The sequence below is a fragment of the Danio rerio genome, chromosome 12 (assembly GCF_052040795.2).
Source record: "Danio rerio strain M-AB ecotype USA chromosome 12, GRCz13ab, whole genome shotgun sequence".
In the NCBI taxonomy this organism is placed as follows: domain Eukaryota; kingdom Metazoa; phylum Chordata; class Actinopteri; order Cypriniformes; family Danionidae; genus Danio; species Danio rerio.
In genome coordinates this window covers 33116536-33143596 of record NC_141032.1, presented here as the reverse complement: position 1 = coordinate 33143596, position 27061 = coordinate 33116536, and the positions used below count along the sequence as shown (strand labels likewise).

The 27061-nt window shown below is 35.1% G+C and overlaps 1 protein-coding gene across 2 annotated transcripts; it reads right to left on the bottom strand.

Annotated features, from left to right (window-relative positions):
• Window positions 1–486: 486 nt before the first annotated feature.
• slc35f3a (solute carrier family 35 member F3a) lies at window positions 487–23834 on the bottom strand. 2 transcript variants are annotated; one of them, XM_087275369.1, is made up of 8 exons: window positions 20540–20711; window positions 20101–20315; window positions 6946–7285; window positions 5376–5595; window positions 4870–4995; window positions 4578–4770; window positions 4387–4476; window positions 487–1648 (listed from the first exon to the last, which is right to left on the bottom strand). In XM_087275369.1, exons 1-8 carry the CDS (start codon window positions 20584–20586, stop codon window positions 1401–1403), a joined length of 1479 nt encoding a protein of 492 aa, XP_087131495.1. In that variant the 5' UTR covers window positions 20587–20711; the 3' UTR covers window positions 487–1400. The 2 variants fall into 2 exon arrangements, with proteins under 2 accessions (XP_087131495.1, NP_001306982.2); NM_001320053.2 differs by lacking the exon at window positions 20540–20711 and adding an exon at window positions 23174–23834 and having other exon boundaries at window positions 563–1648.
• Window positions 23835–27061: the final 3227 nt, after the last annotated feature.

The following is a 27061-nucleotide window of genomic DNA, read 5'->3' as shown; positions in this document are numbered from 1 at the left end:
TGTGTTATTGCATTAAATAACCTGTAGTTGATCATTAGTGTGATCCATGAAAAGAGGAACACAACTTGTAATGCGGAAAAAAAACTGCAATACAATCATTTCTTTTTGCACATCAAAGATAAAATTTGGAGCTTATTGCGGGACGAAATCAGCTGATATTTGGCAGCTTCATCAAGGGTTGATTGCTGAATGTGCTGTTACAGCCTAGAAAGCAAATGTTGTCAGGGCTTCGAGAAAATCGTTTTTTTTTTACTTTCATCCCATGTTACGCTCTCCCCTACTTAAGTAATTTAAGTAAAATATTGGTTTATTCTGTAAACTCCTGATGAATATTTTTTTTTAAAAGTGAGATTTTGATAATGAATGAAAATCCAGTTTTCAACTTTAATTTTTATATTTATTTTTTTAGACAACACAATACTAATAGTTACCTTCAAAACCATTAAGAAATTAATAATTTGGTTGATTAAAAAAAAATCACAACAATTACAACTATTTTTTATTTTGAACATTTGTCATAATATAGAATTGTTTTAATATAATCCTTATAATATTTTTTCTTGCGACAGTATGCATGAGATACACATTGATTCTTGATTATTATTGCTATTGAGAAGTAACTAAAATCCTTACAAAGGTTTACATCAAGCCTTAATTCCACAGGAATATATGAACAAAATATTGCCACTGATAAAGATACAACATAGGAGATTAATCTGATGATGAATCAATAGCAATAGCCTTTCTTACAGATCACACAAGAGGCAATAACACGGGCATATACATATTAATGATATATAGACCCAGTGTGAGTATAGATGGGCTTATTCATTAGGAATATTTTTGCAGTGAATATATTGGCAAATATACGGTAACACTTTAGTTTAGGTCACAAGTCATGCTAATAACTACTGGTTTATTACCTGTCTATTATTAGGATATTAGCCGTTTGTTAAAGGATGATCTTATTCTGCATCCCTAATCCTACCCAAAACCTAAACCCAACTTCTACCCTACTAACTATTAATAGGAAAGCAGCCAATTAGTCATTTATTACGCTTGTAGTGTTAGTTCATGGTTTGTTAATACTGTGAATTGTGACCTAAAGTGTTACCAAATATACTTCAAGCGGCAATTAAATATACAAATTTCCAAACTCACATGGTTGTGCTTAAAAAAATAACTTACTCATCATTGACAGTACAGAAACAATCAAATCTTAAAGCTTTGCATAGAATTAGTCAGTTTTCTAATATTCTAGGGATAGCACCTTCCTTTATTGATATTTCTCCGCGTAGTTATTCCCATTCAATAACTTGATGCGCATCATGTATGTCCAAGAGAGTCATTAAAGGAGTTGTTTTCCCATACGAAGCTCGTGGATTGAATCAAACGGGGATTCAGCGGACACCGGTAGTTTTGGAGTTGCAGTTTTTGGCCTCTCTGGGTCGTATGTGAAGCGTCTCTGAGTGTTTGTCTCTGGCGCTCTCTTGTGGTTGTCTTCGGCTGTGCAGGATTGATCGCAATTGCGGCAGGCACTGGTCCCAGTCCTCGGGCAGCAGGAGCAAAAGAAAGCCCAGACAGATGATGGATACCGCAATGACGCGCACGCTGTTGAGCTGGATGTCATACATGTAGCGATCTATGACTAGAGGATGGAGTAGATACAGTATATTACGTTTAAATAATCTAATTAATGATTACTATTTAAAAAAAAAGAAAGATTTATTTGCACTACCATTCAAAAAGTCTAGGGTTAGTAGTAATTGTTGGTAGGATTAATACTTTAACATTGTAAAACTGAATCATCATTTTAGAATATTTCTTAAAGATCAAGTGATGCTGTAAAATGCATTATTGCTGCCAAAAACATCAATAGTATCTGGATGCAACCTTTATGATGCAAGCTGAGATTGCATCACTCGGCGATGCAATGTCAGACACAATGCACTCAATGGAGTGAGTGACGTCACTGTGACGGGTGGGGTAAGCGCATTAAAAAGCATTGGATGCAGCTCAGATTGCACTGCACCAGGTCTGCATCTAGACCCCTCTCAAAAACATGCTTCACCATCATAGTATTAAAACAGTCAATATTTGTATGAAGGGTTGCCGCTGGCCGCCACGGGCCCTCTGACAAGTTGAAAGTGAGGAGAGGGGGGGTTGATGTATGGGGTTGGGATAATGTCTCTGGGTAACATTTTCTAATAAGATATTAGGTAATGTTAAATAATGCATTTACTAACATGAACAAACAATGAACAATACATTTATTACAGTATTTCTTCATGTTAGATAGCACTGGTTAAAGAAAATGCAGTTGTTCCAAGTTCAACATTAACTAGCATGAATTTGGATGTTAATAATGCATTAGTGAATGTTAATTAATATGATTTGGTAAATTCAAGAGTTCACACTTAGCTGATGTGTGATTATTAGCTTGTTTGGCATGCTGTCCTGGTAGAGTTCCCTGAGCTTATAAGATCCTCGAGCCCTGGGCTCCCCTTGGGTTTGCAGGGCAAGAGGGGTGATTGAGCTCAGGTAGATCTCGAGAACTCCCTTATTGTTTATGGATAATGACGAATTGCTTGATGGAAAAAATACTGTTGGATAGAGACTTGACTATGGTGCCAATTTGGGTCAGTTAATTTACTTATGAAGCATGTCTTTGGATGGTGGGAGGATACAGGGGAACCTGGGGGAAACCCACACGAGCACGGGGAGATCATGTAAACTCTGCACAGAAAAGTTGACTGGCCTAGTAAGGATTAAGAAAAAAAAAAGGAGGAATAGGGGAGGAAGGGGGATTTTTCAAGACGAAGATGACTGTGGTATGAAGGCTATGGTTATTTATAGTGACTTAGGAATCGTCTGATTGGAGAATCATGTATTAGCGAATGTGGGTCCAGTCGTGGTGCATTATAAGCACGTGATCCTCTTGAAATTAGTTTATAAATAAACTTTTCTTATAATTTTTCAATTATAAAACATAAACTATGATTAATAAATGGTGTACAAGTATTGTTCATACAGTAATTCATTCATGACATGTTAGTAAATAGATTAACTGATGAAACCTTATTGTAAAGTACAGTATGATAAACTGTATTTTATAAATGCCTTGGTGGGCATTTTTTTTCCCAAAACACCAATAAGAAATAAATATATAATAAAATATTTACTTAGTAGCCATATTCTTTTAAAAAAGTTTAATAAAAAAAAAATGTATTCAGTAAAAGTGAATGGTGACTAAAAAGTTGTCCAAATAGAGTTCCAAGTTTTCACATTCCACTAAATTTATCTTATTTTCTTGATGAGAAAAATGCATTAATCCTGGTTTGGCATGACATCAGGCTAAATGTGAGTTGTTGTTTTTTTGGGGAGAAAAAATATGCAAAATTGCACAAATAAAAAACACAGTAACTTAAATTTTTGCACATTTATAGTAAATGTTTTATTTACCTTCCTGTCATGTTCACCTCCCGCCCCTTTAGTGTTCCCCGTCAAAATTGACCATTGAAGCGCTCTCTTTAACTGCTCTTAAATTGCTCAAAAAGCATTTTCCACCACCAAATATTTATTCAACATTCTTTAGCTGTGAACAATTTCAACTAGTGTTTAACATGAATTTATAGAATTAGACATAAAACAAATGCAGTGAAAATACAAATAGACTGAAAATGTTTACAAAAACTCATGTATGAGAGAGTGAGTTGGGGTGGTGTGGTGTGTATGGGAATGTTTTCTGTTTGATGGTTAAATATAGTCTGAATACCCATTTATTTCCTATGGCCATCAATTTTGACAGGGAACACCACAGGTGTAACAAGGTTGATTAAAACACTCAAAATTCAATGAAAGAGGTGATCACTTTTATATGTTCAAGTACATAGTGTGGAGGATATCATAAGGCCTTAAGGCGGGGGTGTCCACACTCGGCCCTGGAGGGCCAGTGTCCTGGAGAGTTTAGCTCCAACCCTAATCAAACACACCTGAACCAGCTAATCAAGCTCCAGCTAGATATACTAGAAACTTCCAGGCAGGTGTGTTGAAGCAAGTTGGAGCTAAAGTCAGCAGGACACTGGCCCTCCGGGACCGACTTTGGACACCCCTGCCTTAAGGCAATCAGATGTGAAACACTGTGTTTTAAGTTGTAAATCAGTCAGATTTGACCTGAACACAACTGGAAGGTTAGTTTATTAATTATTTAGTTTGTTTACAATTTTTGCAGATTGATAGCTCCCAGTCACCACTCCTAATCAATAGAAAAGAGCAACACTTATATGCTTTCAGATGTAAAAACATAAAGCTTAGTAAATAATGATCAGATACAATTTTGATGTAACTTTCCCTTTAAAATCAGCAACTGGTTCCAGTATGACTTACCAGCATTGACCGGCACACTGAGGACAACACCCAGAGAAATCAGAGTAGGAAGTGTTATCAAAACACCACAATTCAACAGGAAGTTGAACACTAGGAGTGCAACCAAAGAAGAATGTTATTATGACATTATAAGAGGAGATAACAAGCTTTTAGGATTTACCAAGTTTGTGTATTTGTGTCCATCCTCTTACCCAGTAGTAAAGCAGACATGCCACATATGCTTGACCAGGGTAAATCTCTAGGTGAAATGAAGTCCTCTGCCCCAGTGAGCAGCAGTATGAGAGGTACAGCGCTAATGAAGATCAAATTAGCTCCGCCGAGAATGGTAAGATACACCGCCGCTTCACCCAGCTTCGCACTACCCAAAACAAGCTTGAAAAGAACCTGAAGAAACACATAATTGAATGCTCATTATAAACATCACTGGTCAGTACTGTATGACACTGAAAAATGTGTTTGTTTTGCTTAATAATCATCTCTTACTTTGTAAATAGCTGCTGTAGATGCAGACCCAACGACAAGTGAGATGCCGATCACAGAGTAACTGTGGAAACCGTCGGCATATGTCATCATAACAATCCCACCGATGGCTAAAACGGCCGCCACAATCTGAGATAGAATACAGATAATCAATGGATGAAATGATAAAAATAAACAATGACGAAATAAACAATGGATTCTATGATGAGAATACAGATAAACACCAACAACTTTATAATAACAAAGTAACACTTTACTTGAAGGGGTGTTCATAAAACTGGCATGAAACCTTCATAATCATTACTTGATACATGTCATGGATATGAATTAGATTTCATGAATTGCAGTGTCATTCACTCAGTGATGCAATGCAAAGATGACACTTTGTTATGACATAATGGGGGGATTTTAAAATTTTATTAACAAGTTTGTTATTACCTTAAATTATACTAAAGGATCATGCTAAATTAAAACTGAACCACAACAAAATAATTTTGACATATTCTCACCCTTACTCCCATGAAGCGATCCCGCAGGACAATCCAGGATATGAGGAAGACAAAGGCACGACTGCAGCAGAACAGCGCACAGGCATCAGTGGCAGGGATTCTGCGAAGGCCTTGCAGGTATAAGTAGCTGGTGAGAGTCCACAAGACTCCAAAGGGAGCCACGCGAGAGAGCAGCATCTTCAGAGACAAGCCGTCATCTCCCAGAAACTGACAACACTCTCTGTTGTGAATCCACACACATGCAGATAAGAACTTTTTTCCCTTAGACATGAAATCCTCTAATTAGATGCACATAAGACCTAAAACATTTCTAATGGATGGCAAATGGATTTTCAGGGTGGCTTTGTCCCTATCACAAGTGGAAAATGCTTTTTACATGACATTAACAAATGAAGCCTTACTGTTCAGTTAATAAACGAAAGGGCTTTACAGTAGATAGTCAGAATTTTCAGCATCGTAAGTCAGATTAACTTATGATCATTAAATAATGATTATGCTTAAAAATAAACCATCTGTCAAGTGTTTATTATTCGCTGCTGTGAAATACAGCAATCTGTATATTCTTGAAGTGCACAGTAAAAATTTTAATAATAAACAACTATTCACCTTATTTTGAAGTGCCCATGATATCAATGTCATGCATGTTCATTACCATAATATATTGAATTATTGAATATTGGCATGTCAAAACAGGGTCTAATGTTTTGAATTTGTCCACATTCAATAATTTTCAGAGGCAGACTAAATAACTCACCTGATTTGCTTTTGTAAAGGAAAAAAAATTAGAGCTGAATACATTCAAACAATTACATAAGACTTTCCATCCGACCTAAAGTGTTTGGGAACATGTTTTGAGAAAGAGCGCTGAAACAACGTTTTAAGGCTTTTCTGCGTTGTACCAAAACATACACATTATGAAAATTGTATCTGTATATCCACATTCAATTAAACTGCTTGCTTTCTTAAAGTCGTGCAACATGGATTTGTTCATCCAATAATGTTTGCACATTAGCACTCCAGTAAAGGTGCTGTCAAACGTGATAAAATGAGGGAATTGTCTAAATGAAATCTGAACACAAGTGGTCACAAAAAGACACATTTGATTGCATGTCAATACCTGAAAAAAAAACATCACTGAAAACACGAGTGGAAAATAAGAACTTTAAGAAATATTCACTATTTAAACTCAATAAAATTGTCCAATTTGAACCCAAACCAGTGAAATTATATTTTTTGTTGAACTACACCTACTTCAGAAGTGCAGCTTAGCACAAAAGACAACCTTTAAAATAAGTATGCTGTGCTGAACTCATAAAAAAGCAAGATGCCATGGGACATTGTTAAGAAAATGAGGTTGGGGTCAAGTCCTCTATCTGAGCAGCCCAGCGCAACAAAACTGCAAAGTCAACAGTCACTCTAGTTCTGCAAGCCAAATTGAGGTGTCTGCATAAATCCAGACTATTACAAAGTGCAGCACTTTTGCAAATACTTCTTATTTTGGCATGCAGTGAATTTCAGTATAGAATCCGAAAAAAAATATATCTCCTTGTATGAACACAACCCATCTCACCTAAAGCGCTGTCTGGGGGTCTGTCTGTCCTTGCTCCAGCACAGGTGACCCAGGTAGTAGATGGGGAAGATGGCACAGTTCCAGGAGGTGGAGAACCAAGTGAGGGTGAATGGGATATTCAAGCGTCTAACAGTTATTTTGGCCAACTGAGTGCTTCCTGACCAAGACATGCAGATGCAGATGACCATAGCGACACCCCACAGTGCTCCGCGTAGATGTACCGCAGTCAAATGCAAACAGCAGCGGAGCCTCTGCAACCTGTCTGCACAATCTGATAAGGCTGTCCCAGAATGACCATCCACCTTCACTTCCACCTTCTCACTGCTGGACTGCTCCTCCCCTGCAGATACACACAATGTTGTATAATACAAAGTCATAAGCATAAACTACAGGCATGCAAACGCATCGTCGCCTCTCTTCTTTCAGCTATAAACTTTCATGCAGTGCTACTGGATAAATCTGCATAACAAAGCTGGTGCTGACAAAGCTGAAATCCATTACATGAGCAATTTAAGTACCTTTGTAATGTCTCAATGTATAACTTGAACTAAGATTTTTTTTTTTTGTAACATAAATTGCAGAATAAAAGTATCATTTCTTTTGTTAAAATACTATTAAAATAAATACACATTTTTAAGCTGTCACCACACATCTGGAGTTTACACCTGAAAAGTATAGGTGATATAAGAATATTATATATAATTCAGGTTTAGACAATTTTGTCTTTTGTTTTTATTTATTATTTACGAAAAAAACTCTCACCTACCGGACAGTGACCTTTAAGTTGAAAGTGATATACATAGGCTCGGTGATCTTCCCAAAATATATATATTATGATCTTACAACACACATCCCTTATTTACAATCTGAATCCAAAGTCCAGTGAATAGAGGAATTACCATTAACCTATGTCAAACGGGTTCCCGGTTGCAAGTAGAGAATGGTTGCAATAGCAAACATGTTGTGTTGTGTGCTAGGATGCCAAATTCAAAGTCCGAAAATAGAAAACTTAACTTTTACTGTACACCACACTGCTTTTAATGCCAACCGTAGACGTCTTTGGCTAAAAGGGGGCTGAATGAAGTGATGGCCTAACTGAAAATATTCGACTCTTCAGTTTTCATATCAGGTAAGTTCACGCTATGCTGAATCATACACATTACCCGTTTTTGATCGCAGCAATGATTTTAGCAAAAACAGTTATATATGGTTAATTAAACTGCGAACACTGAATACTTAAAATGAAATGTAAGTTCACATACCCTGCCATACAGGTGCAGTTCCCTGTCAGAATACAGTTGTTTTGCTTGTTGGTGATTACCCAGGGGTTGTACAGCTCAGTCTTTTTTTCCTTGTCTTTGGCTAGGCAGAACCTCGGTTTCTAGCACTAAGTTTTGAATCTGGTAATTATGGAACATTATTTCTTACACATGACCACACAGAACAAAATTGTTGGCATCCAAAGACTAGTAGGCCTTTAACTTCTCTCTTGTAAAAACACTTGGAGCTTCAATGAGATTGCATATTTCAGGCTGGATGCTTGGCCATTTCGTCTTATCCAATATCAGATGTCATTCCTTCGCTGTAAATGCTAGTGCTCCGGTTTTTTTCTGCAACCTCGGTGTGCGCATCTTTAATTTTTACAAACATGGTAATTCATCTATACTTTGCCAGTTTTCTGTCAATATATATATATATATATATATATATATATATATATATATATATATATATATATATATATATATATACAGTAGGTGAGAGTTCAAAGTGACTATTACCGCCGCGTCATATACCGCTGCCGTTTGAAATAGGAGCCGCTTTGTTTTTAGTGTATGACCGCAGTTTGTGAATGAGCCGCCAGGGGGCGCAAAGGGACGGGATGCGAACCGACAGAAATAGCCCACACAGCAGCCTTAAATATGCTATGTGCTTGTAAATGAGATTAAACAATAAGTCAAAGCATTATAATTCCTTTATTAATCATTTAAAATTTGTTAACACGAATTATTGCTATTCTAAACTTTTTAGGTGCAAAGAGGATTCTTTTTGAAAAATAGAATTGAATAAGTTAAAGACAACTAATATGAAAGCACAAACATTCAGTTCAAATATTCTAAGTATGCCTAAATTAAAAAATTAAAGCAGTCTTTTAGCCTAAATGTAAAGAGATTTTCAGTGTTTGCTATTTTGGTAGGACTAACACAAGACCTTTTCATTTATGTTTTAATTTACCTTTTTATTTACATTTTCGTTGTTGATTATATTTTACTATTTAATTTTATGTCACAATTAATGTACATAATAATAAACGAATAATGAAAAATAATAAAAATAGGCCTTATGTATTTAAGGACATGTGGTGAAACACTAAGAAACGGTCAGGCGCATGGTCTAAAGAGCTTAAGTTGAATACTGCTTCATAAAATAATTTTGCCGCAGGACATATCTAGCAGGTTTATTTTTAATAGTTTTCAGTTATTTTTTTTTTGTTTCAAAACAACAATGTTCTCTTTAAAGTTCTCTATAAGTATAACTGTTGTTTTGTTTTTTTTACTTAATGGCCTAGTATGTTTTGTATTTTAATTTCAATTTCAGTCACCTTGCATATGCATTTGAAATATAATGCGCGCATAACCGCGGAAAGAAAAAAAAACTGTCAAAGGTTAGAGCGAATTCATCAAAAGGTCGCATTCTGCTTTCACTCTCCCCAAAAAATGCTCTGGGCTGCGTTTCCCGATAACGATTGATCTTAGCACTTAAGAGCGTTTTCTACGAGTCATTTTGCGAACGTTCGTTATTGTTTCACGTGCGTTTCCCAAAAATGCACTTAACACAATTGCACGTAGCCCAGCTTTAAGTGCAACTTAGGAGTCGCTATCCGTTTGTTAAGTGCTGAAATGTCACGCTATAGAATGGCTCGTTATTGTTGCACATGTTATAGCAATCCATATAATTCTTCTTCTACTTGTGTGAATGTATATTCAACTCGAATAACATAAAAAAAAATATTTTTGAGCCAGTTTAAAAACATAAATTAACTGGAAATGTCGTACTGTAAAAACACTGTCTTGCTCCAATCTCGCATAAAACTAATTCTAACAGTCCTTGCCGGAAATGACATCAGCATCATTTTCGATATTTATATGAAACCTTAATTAAGTAGAATTATTTATCAATTTCTTTATCAAAAATTGCTTATCTCACATCAAAATAAATAAATAAGTAAATAAATAAATAAATAAATAAGCTCTTACATTTATTTTTGAAAAGTTTAGCCTAATTATTAATTATTATTATTTGTATATTGAATTGTGTAATGTGTAGAAAATATAAATGAATAGAGATATACGTACAAATAAAATGAATAATGACTTTGAAGAGAAGTAAATTGTAGGTGCAATTTGCCGGTTGTCCAGCAGGTGCCCTCATAACTCTGTCTCCTTACGATGCACTTAAGGCTTTACGATTACTCCAGAGCACTCGTAGATCCACTAAGATTTTCAAGTGCTACTTAAGTTACGATGCTTTTGGGAAACAGACCGTAATATTAAGATCAGTCGTACGATCATTTCTACGAACTTCTTAGGCTTACGATGCTTTTGGGAAACGCAGCCCTGGGCTGCGTTTCCCAAAAGCATCGTAAGCCTAAGAAGTTCGTAGAAATGATGATCTTAATATTACGGTCTGTTTCCCAAAAGCATCGTAACTTAAGTAGCACTTGAAAATCTTAGTGGATCTACGAGTGCTCTGGAGTAATCGTAAAGCCTTAAGTGCATCGTAAGGAGACAGAGTTATGAGGGCACCTGCTGGACAACCGGCAAATTGCACCTACAATTTACTTATCTTCAAAGTCATTATTCATTTTATTTGTACGTATATCTCTATTCATTTATATTTTTGTCCTATTAGCAAATGCACATCAGGTGGGGATAATTAGGCTAAACTTTTCAAAAATAAATGTAAGAGCTTATTTATTTATTTATTTATTTACTTATTTATTTATTTTGATGTGAGATAAGCAATTTTTGATAAAGAAATTGATAAATAATTCTACTTAATTAAGGTTTCATATAAATATCGAAAATGATGCTGATGTCATTTCCGGCAAGGACTGTTAGAATTAGTTTTATGCGAGATTGGAGCAAGACAGTGTTTTTACAGTACGACATTTCCAGTTAATTTATGTTTTTAAACTGGCTCAAAAATATTTTTTTTTTATGCTATTCGAGTTGAATATACATTCACACAAGTAGAAGAACAATTATATGGATTGCTATAACATGTGCAACAATAACGAGCCATTCTATAGCGTGACATTTCAGCACTTAACAAACGGATAGCGACTCCTAAGTTGCACTTAAAGCTGGGCTACGTGCAATTGTGTTAAGTCCATTTTTGGGAAACGCACGTGAAACAATAACGAACGTTCGCAAAATGACTCGTAGAAAACGCTCTTAAGTGCTAAGATCAATCGTTATCGGGAAACGCAGCCCTGTTTGAACGATTTAATTATTATCATCGTAACCACTATATAATTATTTAAACTTTCTCTGGTGTTTATTGTTTTTAGAAAATATCTAAAATCTTTAAAAAAAAAATATCTTGTAAAATGAAAGTTTAATTTGACTTTAACGGTTTCATTTATGTACGCTACATAGACCTATACCTAAACTGTTATAGCTTGCTTTTGCTTGTTTTATATTGGTTTATTTATTTAATGCGGTTTTATCCGATAATAATTCTTTAAATTATATTTTAATATGGCTCAGGCAATTTTTTCAAGATTTGACACTTGTTTTGAGTCTACAAAAGGGGACAGGTAATTTGTAAAGATTTATGTCTTTCTGTTGTCTTTAATATGGTGTATAGATTATTATGCGTTATTGAAACATCAAGGGGACGCAACAAAGTCACTTATAAATTAAAATTGTATTATGCAACAGCCTTTAAAACGGAAAGGGCGATTATAAGCAAAAAGACCTCAGCCTATAAGGTTAGATGTTTTATTTCCCTTATTTATTTATTTATTTATGTGTTTGACGCATGTAACTCGTGTGCGATCGGTGTAATGACGGCAAGCCATCTTTCCCAGACTCGGGGCAAAAAAAAAGTGTTATAAAAATAAAGTTGCCGCAGGACATAAACGAAGTCCTGCAAGTTTAGTTTTAATAATTTAGTTCCAGTTCTGTTCAGTTTTTTTTTTTCTCAAAACGTCTGTTCTTCTTTAAAGTAAAATTTTAGTTTTTTGTTGTTGTTTTTTTTACTTGTAATGGCTCAGTATCTCAATATATATATATATATATATATATATATATATATATATATATATATATATATATATATATATATATATATATATATATATATATATATATATTAATAAACTTCACAGCCACAAATATAAATAACACAACTTGCGGGTGCAACCAACAAGGGTTGTGCATTTTAGTTTAACTTTTTGAGCGTTATAAGCAGTTCGGTGTTAGTTTTTATATCAAACCGAAACTAAACAGCGCATTCTCTCCGCGTCCTCGTTCATAACCAGCTGGACACACGCTGCTGAGGCAAGCAGGAGAGATAGCCTACTCCGTCATTCATAATCTTAGCTGATGTATCTGAGTCGAAAGAATATATTAAAGAGGAATGTTCTTTTAACAGTCCCGATACGTTTAATCTTTTTATTTTTTTTTTTATTATTTTTTTTCCTGTCATTTCTCTTCATCAAATTATTTTTTAAGCTGCTTGATTATGTTAAAACAGAAAGCAGAGCCCGTCAATTGAGAGCGATGCATGTCATGTGTTGCATAATTGCCTTTTTTCCTGTGCGTGCATGATCAATTTCTGATCCTTTTTTGCTCGGGCTCTCACACACAACCTTTATGTCTGCTGTGTCTTTAATATGGTGTGTAGATTATTATGCGTTATTGAAACATCAAGGGGGACGCAGCAAACTTATAAATTAAAATTGTATTATTTTATGCAACAGCCTTACATTTAAAACGGAAACATAAGGGCGATTATAAGCAAAAAGACCTCAAGGCTAGATGTTTTCTTTCCCTTTTTTATTTATTTGTTTATGTGTTTGGCGCATGTGTGCGATAGAAAAACTAGTGTAATTACGGCAAGCCATCTTTCCCAGACTCGGGGCAAATTCTTCCTTTCCTTTCACTCCGTCCCGAAGCCATCCACTGCGTAAAACATATGCTGGATAAGTTGACGGTTCATTCCGCTGTGGTGATCACAGACTAATAAAGGGACTAAACCGAAAAGAAAATGAATGAAGAATGAATGAATAAATTAATAATAATAAAATAAAAATAAGGTAATAATCTTTAAACACAAATTCCGCGTAAGCGACCTTTTTATTTTTAGAGATGGTACATTTGAATTGCCTCTTCCCACTTCCCCCACCTCAAAATTGAAAGTTGCAAAGAGAACTATAGCTCATTTACACCTTTATGTCTTAGCCTCAATAGCAAAGAGCACAGCCCATTCACACCTCAACACAGAGCAAGTTTAGCGGAAGAATTTCAAATCAGAATCACGCAGATGAAGCACACCAGCAACTACTTTCATGAAACTATTAAATGTGTATTGTCATAGATTTGCTTATTTGCAGCAGCTTTTTTTTGCGCAACAGAATTGCGGCGTTGGGAAGCCGTCAATGAATAAAAACAGGGTCAATAGTGAAATCGGCTTTTCATTGTATCCCTATTACCTATATCAATGCATTGAAGGCCTTTTATGGTGTCATCACGATAGAATAGCCTAAGTTATATTGAAATAATTTAAAGAACAAAGTTATAAAAACTCACATTACATAAATAAACAATTAAAAATATGTTTAGGTTGTCTTTTTTTAATTGCCCTCGTGATGATTGTGTGCTTTATCATTATGTGCGTTTTACTTATAACGTGATTCAAATGATGGATCTGCGACAGAGAAACTAGGGGTTTTGGGAAACATGCATCACTATATCCTTTTTTTCCCCAAACTGTGCATAGTTCAGCCGCATGTTACTGTACGTCTTTTTTTGGGAAAGCACCCCATGTCCGCTAGTGCCGCGCGCCTCTTTCTCTGGGCAAAAAGGAGTTGATTTTTAAAATATTAAATATATAGATTAATTAAATATTTAGCAAAAGAGACATTTATTTTATATTTTACTATGCATTTCATCTGATAGCCAAATCTTTATAGCTTAATTAAACACATGTTGTCAAAACCCACACATAGGCCTATTGTATGAAAATGAAAAGGGCATTTTTTGTTATTATTAGACTACTATTTATTTGTTGCCTAGGCTATTTTCACATTTTCACATTTGAGGTGCTTTATTGGCATGACAAGTAACTGTACGTTCGTTTTGCCAAAGCAGTGCAGCGTCGCGTCTCACAAACAAGACAAAAATTGGGGGTTGTTGTTGCGCGAGTACTGAAGAGCGGTGTTGACGTGGTGTTGTCAAGAGCGGTGTTGTTGCGCGCCTACTGAAGGGCGGGACCGAGGGTGTGCCGCGTCGCGGGGGCACTTTTGATCATTTTGGAAGGGCACTTTCTATCCAAGACTAAAAAGGGCATGTGCACTGCACAGGTTGAGCCCTATGTGTGCACGTGCCTGTCTCGGAGTATTAAGTGCACTTGATATGCAGCTCCTTCTCAATCAGCTGCTGAGGGCACAGCCGCTTGCCCACCGGCAGCCATGTCCGCTGCCCTCTTCTAACATGTTAGAAAATACTGCAAATCAAGCTGTCGGTATCTCCCCGCGGTTGAAATTGTTCGTTATTCGAAAAAAAAAAAAGAATAAATATCAGTGCGCAAGCTTTCTAGATTTATTTTAGGCCTATATTCAGCTGTTTTAATCTTGCAATTCTGATAACTTTTAGAGATAATGTCTGTTTTTATCAACTTGTCTGTCATTTATTTCTCATTTGCTACTTATTTTATTAATTTGTTGATGTTAATATACTACATATAGTCTTGTATATGCATCTAAAATCCTTTGGCATTCAAATTTGCTTTGAACTTGAAAGAGAGAAAGAATCTGATTTTACCCGTCAGAGCACATTGCATATGCCTTTTTTAATAACATTTATTTAACAAATATTTTAGCACATCGAAAGTAATTAAATTACCTGTCTTTTGATTAAAACCTTTATGCAAAAAAGATCAGAAAAAAAGGCAATATATGCGACATGACATCGCTCTCATGCCACGATTTGAGGATAAATTCGCTTTTAGGCGCTGCTTTGAATAAAATAAATCTATTAAAAAGCACATTAAAGACACTCATAAAATAAAACATTAATAAAGGAGTATCTTATGAAAAAACACCAATTGACGGGCTCTGCTTTCGGTTTTAAAAGAATCAAGCAGCTTTAAAAATATAATTTGCTGAAGAGAAATGACAGGGAAAAAAAGATTAAACATATCGGCACTGTAAAAAGAACATTCCTCTTTGATATATTCTTTCGACTCCGACACATCAGCTGATTATGAACGACGGAGTGTCTCTCCTGCTTCAGTAGCGTGTCCCGCTGGTTATAAACGAGGAGGCGGAGAGAATGCGCTGCTTAGTTTCGGCTCGATATATTTAATTAAAAACTAACACCGAGCTGCTTATAACACTCAAAAAAGTTAAACTAAAATGCACAACTCTTGTTGGTTGCACCTGCGGGATGCACAATGAACCTAACGCGCCATTATTTTAATTCTATATTCGTGAAGAATGAGCCAACCGCATATGCTAAGTCAGTCATGTTGGTCGGGACTCTCTGCTTTATAGCTTATTAGTTTATTACAATAATCACACTTAGCTTTGCCATCGTTCTTCACCACATATAGCCACTCAACACATCTTGCAGTCTATCTTTAATGTTTAGATTATTGAAGGTGCTATTGATGTTTTGAGAAAAAAAAAAGTTAATAGTACTGAAACTAAATTATTAAAAATAAACTTGCGGGACTTCGTTATGTCCTGCGGCAACATTATTTTTATTACACTTTAAGTGATCTGCTTGAGGTAGGTCACGTTTATCAATGGTAAGTTTTAGCCTAAGTTTACATCAATAACATAATGTGCATTGTCCTTTACCATACAAAAAAAGTAAAAAAAACAAACAAACATTTATTTATATAGCATTTATTTTTAAATGCATTAAAAAACAAGCGCATATCTTAGCCTTGAGTTTGTTCACACTCTGCCTGTATTAACATAAATGCTGTATTTTAATATAGCTAATTTTGATTAGCTTTAACTGACAGCCTTTTTTCTTTTTCCGCGGTAATGCGGCATTATATTTCACACGCATATGCAAGGTGACTGAATATGAAATTAAAATACAAAACTTACTGAGCCATTAAGTAAAAAAACAAAACAAAACAGTTATACTTTTAAGCAGAACATTGACGTTTTGAAACAAAAAAACGGAACTGAAACTAAATTATTAAAAATAAACCTGTCCTATTTTCATTATTTATTTATTTTCATTATTCGTTTATTATTATGTACTATAATTGAAACATAAAATGAGATAGTAAAATATAATCAACAGCGAAAATGTAAATAAAAACGTAAATTAAAAACATAAATGAAAATATCTTGTCTTAGTCCTATCAAAATAGCAAACTACATCTCTCTATATTTAGACTAAAAGACTGCTTTATTTATTTATTTATTTATTTATTTATTTATTTAAGACTACTTATTTGTACTGAATGTTTATGCTTTCACTTTAGTTGTCTTTCATTTCTTCAATTCTATTTTCCAAAACGAATCCTCTTTGCACTTAAAAAGTTTACAATAAACCAGGTAAACAAATTTTAAATGTAAGTTGAGGTGATCGCAAGTTCACAACTGTGAGGTGATGTGCTCTACCGGCAGAATAATCTATATTATTTAGCTGTTTTTTATATGTGCACGTTTAAGATTTGAGATAATAACATTGCCATGATAGTCAAAGAAATCAAAACATTATTTTCACCCCAACGCAATTTAATCGGGCACTGAAGGCTAATAACTCAATTCTTATATTTGCTTTTTGACTTCTCACCATGTATCTTTTCTGCAGCATAGTATAGTGTAAGAGCATGTCTATTACCAGAAAAAAACTAAATTAAAATTATATTTTAATTGAACACATCACATCACATACAGTAAGCTACGCCTACAGAACAGTCTGTTTAGCATTGTGAAAAGGCAAAGCTGAATATCTGTGGTTAAAGTGCCACCCAGCGGTCAAATGCTGCTGGCGCATCAAGTACCGCCGTCGCCGCGGTATGAATGGCGGCACAAGGAACACATTGAAGTAGTAACATCTGTATATATATATATATATATATATATATATATATATATATATATATATATATATATATATACTTTATTTCACAATTTTGACATTTATTCTCAGAACTGCAATATCTAATGCCAAAAAAATAAAGCCTTAAACTATAAATTAGCATCTGCTTGAAAGTCACAGTGCAGAGAGAGCATGACTATTCATTTGAGATATATAATATTTACTGTAATATAAAAAACAAACTATAAAAATATATTTTAAAAAGCCCTCAATAATTATGACAATTTCTGACAAAAAATATGTTTTTGAAACAAATTAAGATACAAAAACATTAGCAATGGGGCATGTTCGCCTCACAGCAAGAAGGTCGCTGGGTCGCTGGTTCGATCCTAAAACTCAGTTGGCGTTTCTGTGTGGAGTTTGCATGTTCTCCCTGCGTTCGCGTGGGTTTCCTCTGGATATTCCGGTGTCCCCCACAGTCCAAAGACATGCGGTACAGGTGAATTGAGTAGGCTAAATTGTCCGTAGTGTATGAGTGTGTGTGTAAATGTGTGTGGATGTTTCCCAGAGATGGGTTGCCACTGGAAGGGCATCCGCTGCGTAACAACTTGCTGGATAAGTTGGCGGTTCATTCCGCTGTGGCGACCCCAGATTAATAAAGGGACTAAGCCGACAAGAAAATGAATGAATGAATGAACATTAGCAATCTGCTGTGCATGGTGCTGAAGACACTGTACTGTAAAAAAGTTTCTTTAAGGCTGTTCTTTACTCCTTCATTTGTCTTTTTTTTTCAAGGCTATTAGATGGACATTTAGTATGTACAGGCTTGAACCTGGAGGACAGAACTGTCAGTACGAGGAGGACAAGGAGGCAGACAGACTGTCCCCAAACAACAGTCAGTCAACAGAACGAATGTCTCATTATCATAGACTGTGGTCTGATGGTTAATGTGATCCGAGTGCCAGCTCAGTGCTGCTCACATTGACCCGGATATCCGAAGGGGATGCTTCAGTGGTTAAAGACTTAGCCTTTAAAATCTATACTGTAATTAAGTATGATCTATCTACTGATCTATTAATAAAGATAAGCTGAACTGCGCACACTTAGGCACGTAAAATGACTTTACATAAAATACATACAGGCGACACAGTGGGTCACAGCAAGAAAGTCGCTGGTTCGAGCCCTGGCTGGGTCAGTTGGCATGTCTGTGTGGAGTTTGCATGTTCTCCTTGTGTTAGCGTGGTTTCCTCTGGGTGCTTCAATTTCCCTCACAGTCCAAAGCCAAGGGCTACAGGTGAATTGAAAAAGCTAAATTGGCCGTAGAGTATGCGTGCATGTGAGAGTGTATGGGTGTTTCCCAATACCCCATCAGGGATCGCCACAGCTGAATGAACCACCAACTTATCCAGCATATGTTTTACACAGCGATTGCCCTTCCAGCAGCAACCCATTATTGGGATATATATTATAATTCTCATACTCTTTACACTTGTATACATTGTAATGTATGAACTTTTTATCCTCTCTGCTATGTATGGTGCATTTTTGCAAAGACCCTGAATGTGCATGTTCTTCATGCTAAGATGCATTCAGTGGAGAAATGAAAATGAAAATTGAGAGAGACCTCGTCTGCCCCTGATGATTCAGCAAAAACGGCTCAGACTCAGTTACCTTCTCATGCATAGTAGAGTCACTGCCAGAGCTGCACATCATAACTCAGGCTGCATCGCTCAAATACAACAACAGATACATCAGGAGTCCCATTTCCTAAACACATATTTTCAGTGTGTGCAAAATGTTCTTGTTTATTGACTAATGCACAGTATATACATAAATAAAGTAACTACAAAGTCTCTTTGTCTACAAATGATCTGACTCAACGGTTTATAAACCAGATGATAGATTTGACCATTTGTGCCTGTGTCAACAGTATTCTTCAGTGTGGCCACAAAATAAATGTTACAGAGAGAGCGATTGTGCGTGGGGAAGTGGTGGAGCTCAGACTGATGCAGAGGTGTGAAGTTGGTGTATGATCAATGTGTTTACAAAATACAGCCGAGACATTCAACATTTCTCATAACATCTACCAAAGTCCCCGTTTACACATCCTAAAGAAATTGTTCATCCAAAACTCAAATATTATGTCATCCTTCACCCACCATTTACTCGTCACAAACCTTGCATGAGTTTCTTTTTTTTCCTGTTAAACACAAAATAAGTTATTTTGAAAAATGTTGGAAACCTGTAACCATTGACTTGCATAATATTTGCTTTTTCCTACAATGAAAGTCAATGGTTACTGGTTTGTAACATTCTTCTAAATGTTGTCAACTATCCCTTTAACATGTATCCTGATGGATTAGATCACAAGTAGATGAGAGAGACATTCATGATTGCCACTTTTGACCACTTTTCTAATTTTATAGAAGTTTCTTTTCTGATAACTGCAATACACTGACTGCTGTAGGTAGGACTGATCAGTTTGTTTGCTTGTTTGTGTGTTTATTTAGCATTTTTGTATAGTCTGCTATAATAAATAAATTAAATCGTAGATGTTTTTTCTTTTTTTTTCTTTTTTGCAGAAAGAAAAAATATTTTGATAACCATGCAATCTACTTCCCATTGACCTGCATTTTTTTTATTTACTTTGTACGTACAATAACGATGGGAAGCAAAACTGTATGGTTAACATCTTCATGGATGACAATCTTCTTTTTCAATGACATTAGGATTAGTAAATGATGACATAAATACATTTGATTGACTTTCCTTTTAAGGGTTTGGAACTATTTTAGGGTTCATGTAATTTTCCTTAATTTTTTTCGCTTATAAAACATCATACATTTAAGCGCAGTACCTCTGACAGATGCGCTCCAAGGCTCATAGCCATAGTAGCCAGTGATCCTCAGTATCCGCTCTTCTATGGAGGCATTTTGGATGTACTCGACGGATCTCGACGACTTTAACTCTTCATTCAGATCTTCATCAAGGACGAGGGACTTCAGCTGTCTGATCTGAGGACTGATATCTGACAGGCGGCGCGGACTCATGTCCGATGGCTTTCTCATTCCCCTGAAGTTGAAAAGACGCATCAAAACAGTATGTTAGCAGAAAAGTACAGTTGGACGTACCAAAATGCATGTAAACAAAGCTGCGACACGGCACTACTGCATTATGGATAACTGCAAAAGCACTTAAAATAGGTATTTCAATTCAACGAGCTGTTCGTGCGCGCGCTCCTTTTGATGACTGTATCCTAGTTTGTTGTTGTTGTTGTTTTTTTGCTAGCAACTCACTCTGACACAGAGATGTGCTGCTTCAGTCGACACTCTGATGAGCCCATTTTAAGAAGTGGCTTAAAAATCAAGCGTTTATAAATTGTACAATGTCAGAAGGGCATCCAGAACGCTGGGGCGGATGGAGATACGAAGACACGACCACCTGTGAACTCAATGCGCCTGCGCTAACGAAAACTCTTGATTATCCCAGTTAATATAAGCTTCGAGTACATCCATAATCTTTATCTTTTGATGGCATTTTCTTATCCACGTGGTATAATAATTGATCTTAAACATTTCATTTTTACAAGTCATTTAATTTAGCTCATCCAGTATGGGCGGAAATATTTAGTCTTAAGGACTGTTTCATAACTATTCTTTATCTGTGTCTACATTTTTACTAAGCATCCACATATCTACTTATAGCTATGGAAGAAAATGAAAAGTCCAATTGAGAATTCTCAATTCTCTGTCTCTCTGGATTTTCAATTTCAGGTCTAAAGTTTTGTAACACAACCGTTTTATTCATTACGCTACTGACATTTCTTCCAAATGTAATAGGCCTATATATATATATATATATATATATATATATATATATATATATATATATATATATATATATATATATATATATATATATAATTATTAATTTTTTTTTGCTTAAAAAAACAAAAAGGTGTGATGTTTATATTAATTTTCAAAGCATATGCTTGCTTTTTTAGGATGCACATTAACTTGTTTTTCATTTCTTCGGTGAAAGAAACAGGTAAATTGCAGCAAACACAGCAGCCCAGCACAGCCCATCTGTCTGGCACAGCAGAGATGGCAGTGCATGGCAGGAGGAAAAGAAGGAAACTGGCCAAAGGTGGATGAGGAAGGAAGTAGCTCTTGGAAGGTGGTAAGATTCCCAGGAAGAAAAAAATGCAATCAAAGCATTGAAGATTCAACATTAATCTCCTCCACTTAAGTGCTTTAATTAAAAATTTAGGACATGAAACTTGCAAATACTGTAAGGTGTCTACTTTAACATTTCAAATATATTTAGGAAGAATTAAATATGGATAAAATAAGGTTCCATCATCATTCAGTGAATTTGTGTATCAGATACTACTACTACTACTACTACTACTACTACTAACAATAATAATAATAATAAAAGTAACATCAATTTAGTAATTAATAAGTAAATAATATACATATAAATTACATGCTCATTCTGACCATTACTCATTAAAATAGATGATAGAATAATTGATCATACTTATTTTTATAGACTTTTAATCATAACAAAGCTTCTTGCTGACAAATGGGTGAAATTAGCTTAAGTTCGAAAGAGTAAATATTTAAAATGATAATTATGTAGCATTTTGGAAGCCATTAAATGTGTTATCAAATGACTCATATTCAAAATATGCCCATTTTTTAATATTTAAAACACTGTTTATTGAATTTTTACTGCGCCTTCAGTAAGTCACAATGTAGTAAAGTCTTTTTTTTTTTGCTCAACTAAATTAAAATAAATAGAATAAACAGATTCTATGTAATAAATTATACGTAATTCTATATAATAATCTATACAATAAAGTTATTACATTTGCATTCTTCATAAAAGGAATAATTTAAAAGTACATACATTTTTTTATTTAAATTAAGCCCACATAAATTGCTTGCAGTCAATTACCTAAAAAAAAAAAAGTTTAATTAAATTAATCTTTTTTTTTTCAGTGTAGCAAACCCCCTTTTGACTTTGACACAAAAACTAATGTTTTGCCTAAAAATTGAAAATTCAGAAAACTCTTGCTAGTTTAGTCCAGAATATAAAAAGCCTATATTTGCTAGTTACAGGATTGGGCAAAACTACATAGAAATGCATCTTAAAACAAATACCTTAAGTTTAAGTGTATCAAAATAAACTACAAAATACAGCAGCCACAAAATGTATCAAAATAAAATACAGTATTTTTGTATTTTAAAAATACTGCAAAATACTTTTGTAAAAGAGCATGATATCAGCCCCTTTACCATTAAACTGACGCTTCAATACTCAATGTAAAACATGATTTCTGAAAACTTTAGGTTAACTTTAATGTTGTCCGTTTTTGCAAATAAATTGTTGTGTCACTTTGACATCTTTAGGCAGACATCTTTCCTCATTTACTATACAGTGCAACTATACCGGCTGTTCATCTACTGGCATTTAAAACACCCTACAATGAAGTATTGTAGGAATTGCCACTGTAGGACTTAATTTTATGTTGTTTGTTTTAAAGAAAAAATATTTGGCATCAGCAATCCATATTATTTGTACATTATACTGTTTCTCTGAATATTTATTATTATTATTATTATTTTGGTTCTTCTTTAAATGGAAAAGTTAATAATGTTTAAAGCACCAATTAGAGGGTGCATTTATATGATGTAGACTTATTACAAAGTATTTTACAGTATTTTAAAAATACAAGACACTAAAGTATTTTGATACAAGGCATTTCCATTATCCCAATTAAATACAAATGACGTATTTGAAATACATGCGTCATAAATACTGCCCATCCAACTTGACTTAATACAATTCAGTCACAGAATAATTTTGTCCGTTAGTCATTAAAGTGCCACTCAGATTAGCGTAATGAAAAGTAAAAGTTGTACCTGTCTTTCTGAGGACCCTGTAGCTGTAGTGGAGTCTCGTCCTCTTTCTGCATTGCGCCGGCACATCATGTGTGGGGATTTATCCCTGCAGTGTGGCAGCTTCACGCTCCACAGCCAGTTTTTGAAAGATGGCTAGCAGTGGGGGTGTGAGCCACAGTCTGTATGTGTGTGTGTGTGGTGAGCGAACAGGACTTCATTGTAACTGGTTGGCACCTATCGATCGGAAGCAGCGTCTCTACCCCAGCACAAGCCTCAGTCTGGACCTGAGCTTAGCTAAGCAAAAACTTCTGACAGCGCCGTCAATACCCTCCCGTTGGAAAACACCATGGGGAGAAGCCATGAGGTCTGCCCTGCATATGCTTAACTTCAAATTGAGCTTGGCACACACTGTAGCGAGACCTGACATCTAATGAAGCTTGGATAAACACAGGCCATGGGAGAGGGAGTTTAATTGAAAAATCTTGGGTGAGAACTGTCGAAGCGCTCTGGTGGAGATTATTCGCATTTATCAAGGACGATCCAAAGGCAAAGGCAAAAGGAGACGTTTATATATAACACCTGCGGTGTTCAATAGTTGGTTCACTTGAAGGGGAGCTGGAGGGTAAGATGACCGCAGGTGGCACCAAATCTCATCTCAGCATATTTAATGAATAGAGGCGGTTTTGCTAATTTCGTCATCTCAATGTTTGTGGGATTTACTGTAGTCTTTTTTTTTTTTTTTTTTTTTTTTTTACAGTTTTGATGTTAACAGAGCTCCATTTGTGTCTGAAAATAGTAATCCGTGACTTATAATATAAAGACTCTTCATTCGTTTATTCATTTACTTTTTGGCTTAGTCCCTTTATAAATCTGTGGAACGGAATGAACTGTCAACTTATCAAACATATGCTTTACGCAGCGGATGCCCTTCCAGCTGCAACACATCACTGGGAAACACCCATACACACTCATTCACACACATACACTACGGACAATTTCGCTTACCAAATTCACCTATACCTCGTGACTTTGGACATGTGGGGGAAATCGGAGCACCCTGAGGAAACTCACATGAACATGGGGAGAACATGCAAACTCCATAAAGAAATGCCATCTGACTCAACCAAGACTTGAACCAGCGACATACTGCCCGTCATTTACACTAAAGTAGATCTAATCAAAAATGTTATTCTTCAGTTGAACACAAAACAAGATAATCTGAAGATTGTTAGAAAAAGCCGTCACTGATCCATATTAGGAAGTGAATGGCAGTTAAACATTCTTCAAAGTATCATCCTTTGTGTTTAACAAAAGAAAGAAGCTCAAATAGGCTTGGAACAAGTGTATAATGAAGTAAATAATGATAGAATTTTCCCAGAAACTATAACTTCTAAAATAAAAAAATAAATAACAACAATAATAAAAAAATCATAAAACAGATTTATTTGTGGATAATCATGCTTTAGATTTTTACCTTTAAACAGGATTGTATTACTATAGTATTGGGATGTGACAAGATTTTGTTAGACGAGATCTCGCGAGAATAAATCACGACAAGGTGAAAAGATGTCTCGTGAGTTGTGATGTTATGATGGAGCGAGTGGATAAAATTATCATTGAAGACTGGAGACAGGATTGCAATTGAACATTTGAACCACAAATCAAGCGCTTTGAACAAATCTGGAAATCCAGGGTGGCCTCGGAGTTGCATGTCACTTTTGCTTGGGCGGGTGTGACGTAACTGCTTTTTTTATTCATTGGAGTTCAGCTACTGTCGCTTCCTACAGACGCTACAACTGCACCCACACACATTAACCATAGTTCATAACCATGCAATGGAATAGCACTTTAGATACACTGAAAGTCATAATCATCGTAAACACAAACCGAATTAATACAAATAAAGTACTACAATTCTTTTATTACAATTTTTTAAAACACCTAAATTGTTTTGCATTTTTGTGATTTTTTTTCCGGCTATTTAGCTAATATTTAAAATGTATTAATTATATATATATATATATATATATATATATATATATATATATATATATATATATATATATATATATATATATATATATATATATGTATGTATATATGTATGTATATATGTATGTATATATATATATATATATATATATATATATATATATATATATATATATATATATATATATATATATATATATAATTAATACATTTTAAATGTTATTATATATACACTCATATGCACACTCATAGCAGTGCGATATGGCTGTATAGCAGCACTGGTGGGAGGCGTGCGTTAGCACAAGGCCGCAGGCCGAGTCCCTTAGTGCCCCCACCAGTGCTGATATACAGCCATATCGCACTGCTACGAGTGTGATATTGCGTTTATACAACAGTTTGACGGCATAACTGTGTATATAAAAACAAAATCAAACATGGAGAGTCTCAAAAACCCTTTAGTATGAGGAACTACTTTCTTCTAAATTCAAATCATAAGCTGACAGTTAAACAGTTGAGCGTGCATCTTTTAAACTTTAGATCTGTAGTGTCTGCTTTTTGCTAGCTGTATGTGGGCGTATACACAAAGGGTAAAGAGGCTGTAGGAGTTCTGATATTGCAGAATATCGCATGGCTATCAGCCAATCAGATTTGAGAACCAGACAGAACTGTTGTATAAATATATATATATATATATATATATATATATATATATATATATATATATATATATATATATATATATATATATATATATATATATATATATATATATATATATATATATATACTGAAAAACCTGAAATGGGTGTGACAGACAAAGGAGGCATTTAAAACATGCAGTGCTGGTGGTCTTTCTAGAACATGATTGAGAAACACTGCTTTACTGCATAGAATTGATCAAAATAGAAGTTAAATTAAAAGTCGATTTTAAAAAAGCACCAAATAGTTTGCAATTTGTGATTTTTTTCAGTTGAATAAAGACTATTTTTTACACTCTTTAAAGTGTAAAAAGAAGACGCAGTGGCGCAGTAGGTAGTGCTGTCACCTCACAGCAAGAAGGTCGCTGGTTCGAGCCTCGGCTGGGTCAGTTGGTGTTTTTGTGTGGAGTTTGCATGTTCTCCCTACGTTTGCATGGGTTTCCTCTGGGTGCTCCCGTTTCCCCCACAGTCCAAAGACATGCGCTATAGGTGAATTGGGTAGGCTAAATTGTCCATAGTGTATGAGTGTGAATGAGTGTATATGTATGTTTCCCAGAGATGGGTTGCAGCTGGAAGAGCATCCGCTGCTTAGAACATGTGCTGGATAAGTTGGTGGTTCATTCTGCTGTGGCGACCCCGGATTAATAAAGGGACTAAGCCGAAAAGAAAATAAATGAATTAATTAAAAATGTAAAAATCTCATCTCATCTCGTCTCGTTCTTGTGAACAAAATCTCCTGTTTTGTCTTGTCTCATGGAGTAAGCGCCTTGTCACACCCGTACTTTTGTATAATATTTTACAATGTTCATGTAAATTATACAAACATGCATCCTGCTATATAATTTAGAACACTGAAATATACTAAAAAAAATAATTATGATCAAATTTCATTAGGAACTCAAAGCTATTTGTTCAGTTGTTTATCTGAAGTCTTTACCACTGCAATGGTTTGCAAACAGTGTGGCTAAGCTTTTGTAGATGATCCAGAACTCAACAGCATGTCATCTATTCTTTAATTAGTCAAAGCAAGCACAAATCACACTCTTCCTGATTTCACTCCACTGGCTCCTGGTTGTGGCCAGAATCAAATGTTATCAACTACTTGCTAATTCACTACAAATGTATCCTTCTATGTGCCATCAACTCAGAATGAACAGCATTTTGCTGCTGTTCCCAAAACGTACACCCTCTGGTGGAAGGAGCTGCCAATCTCAGCTCA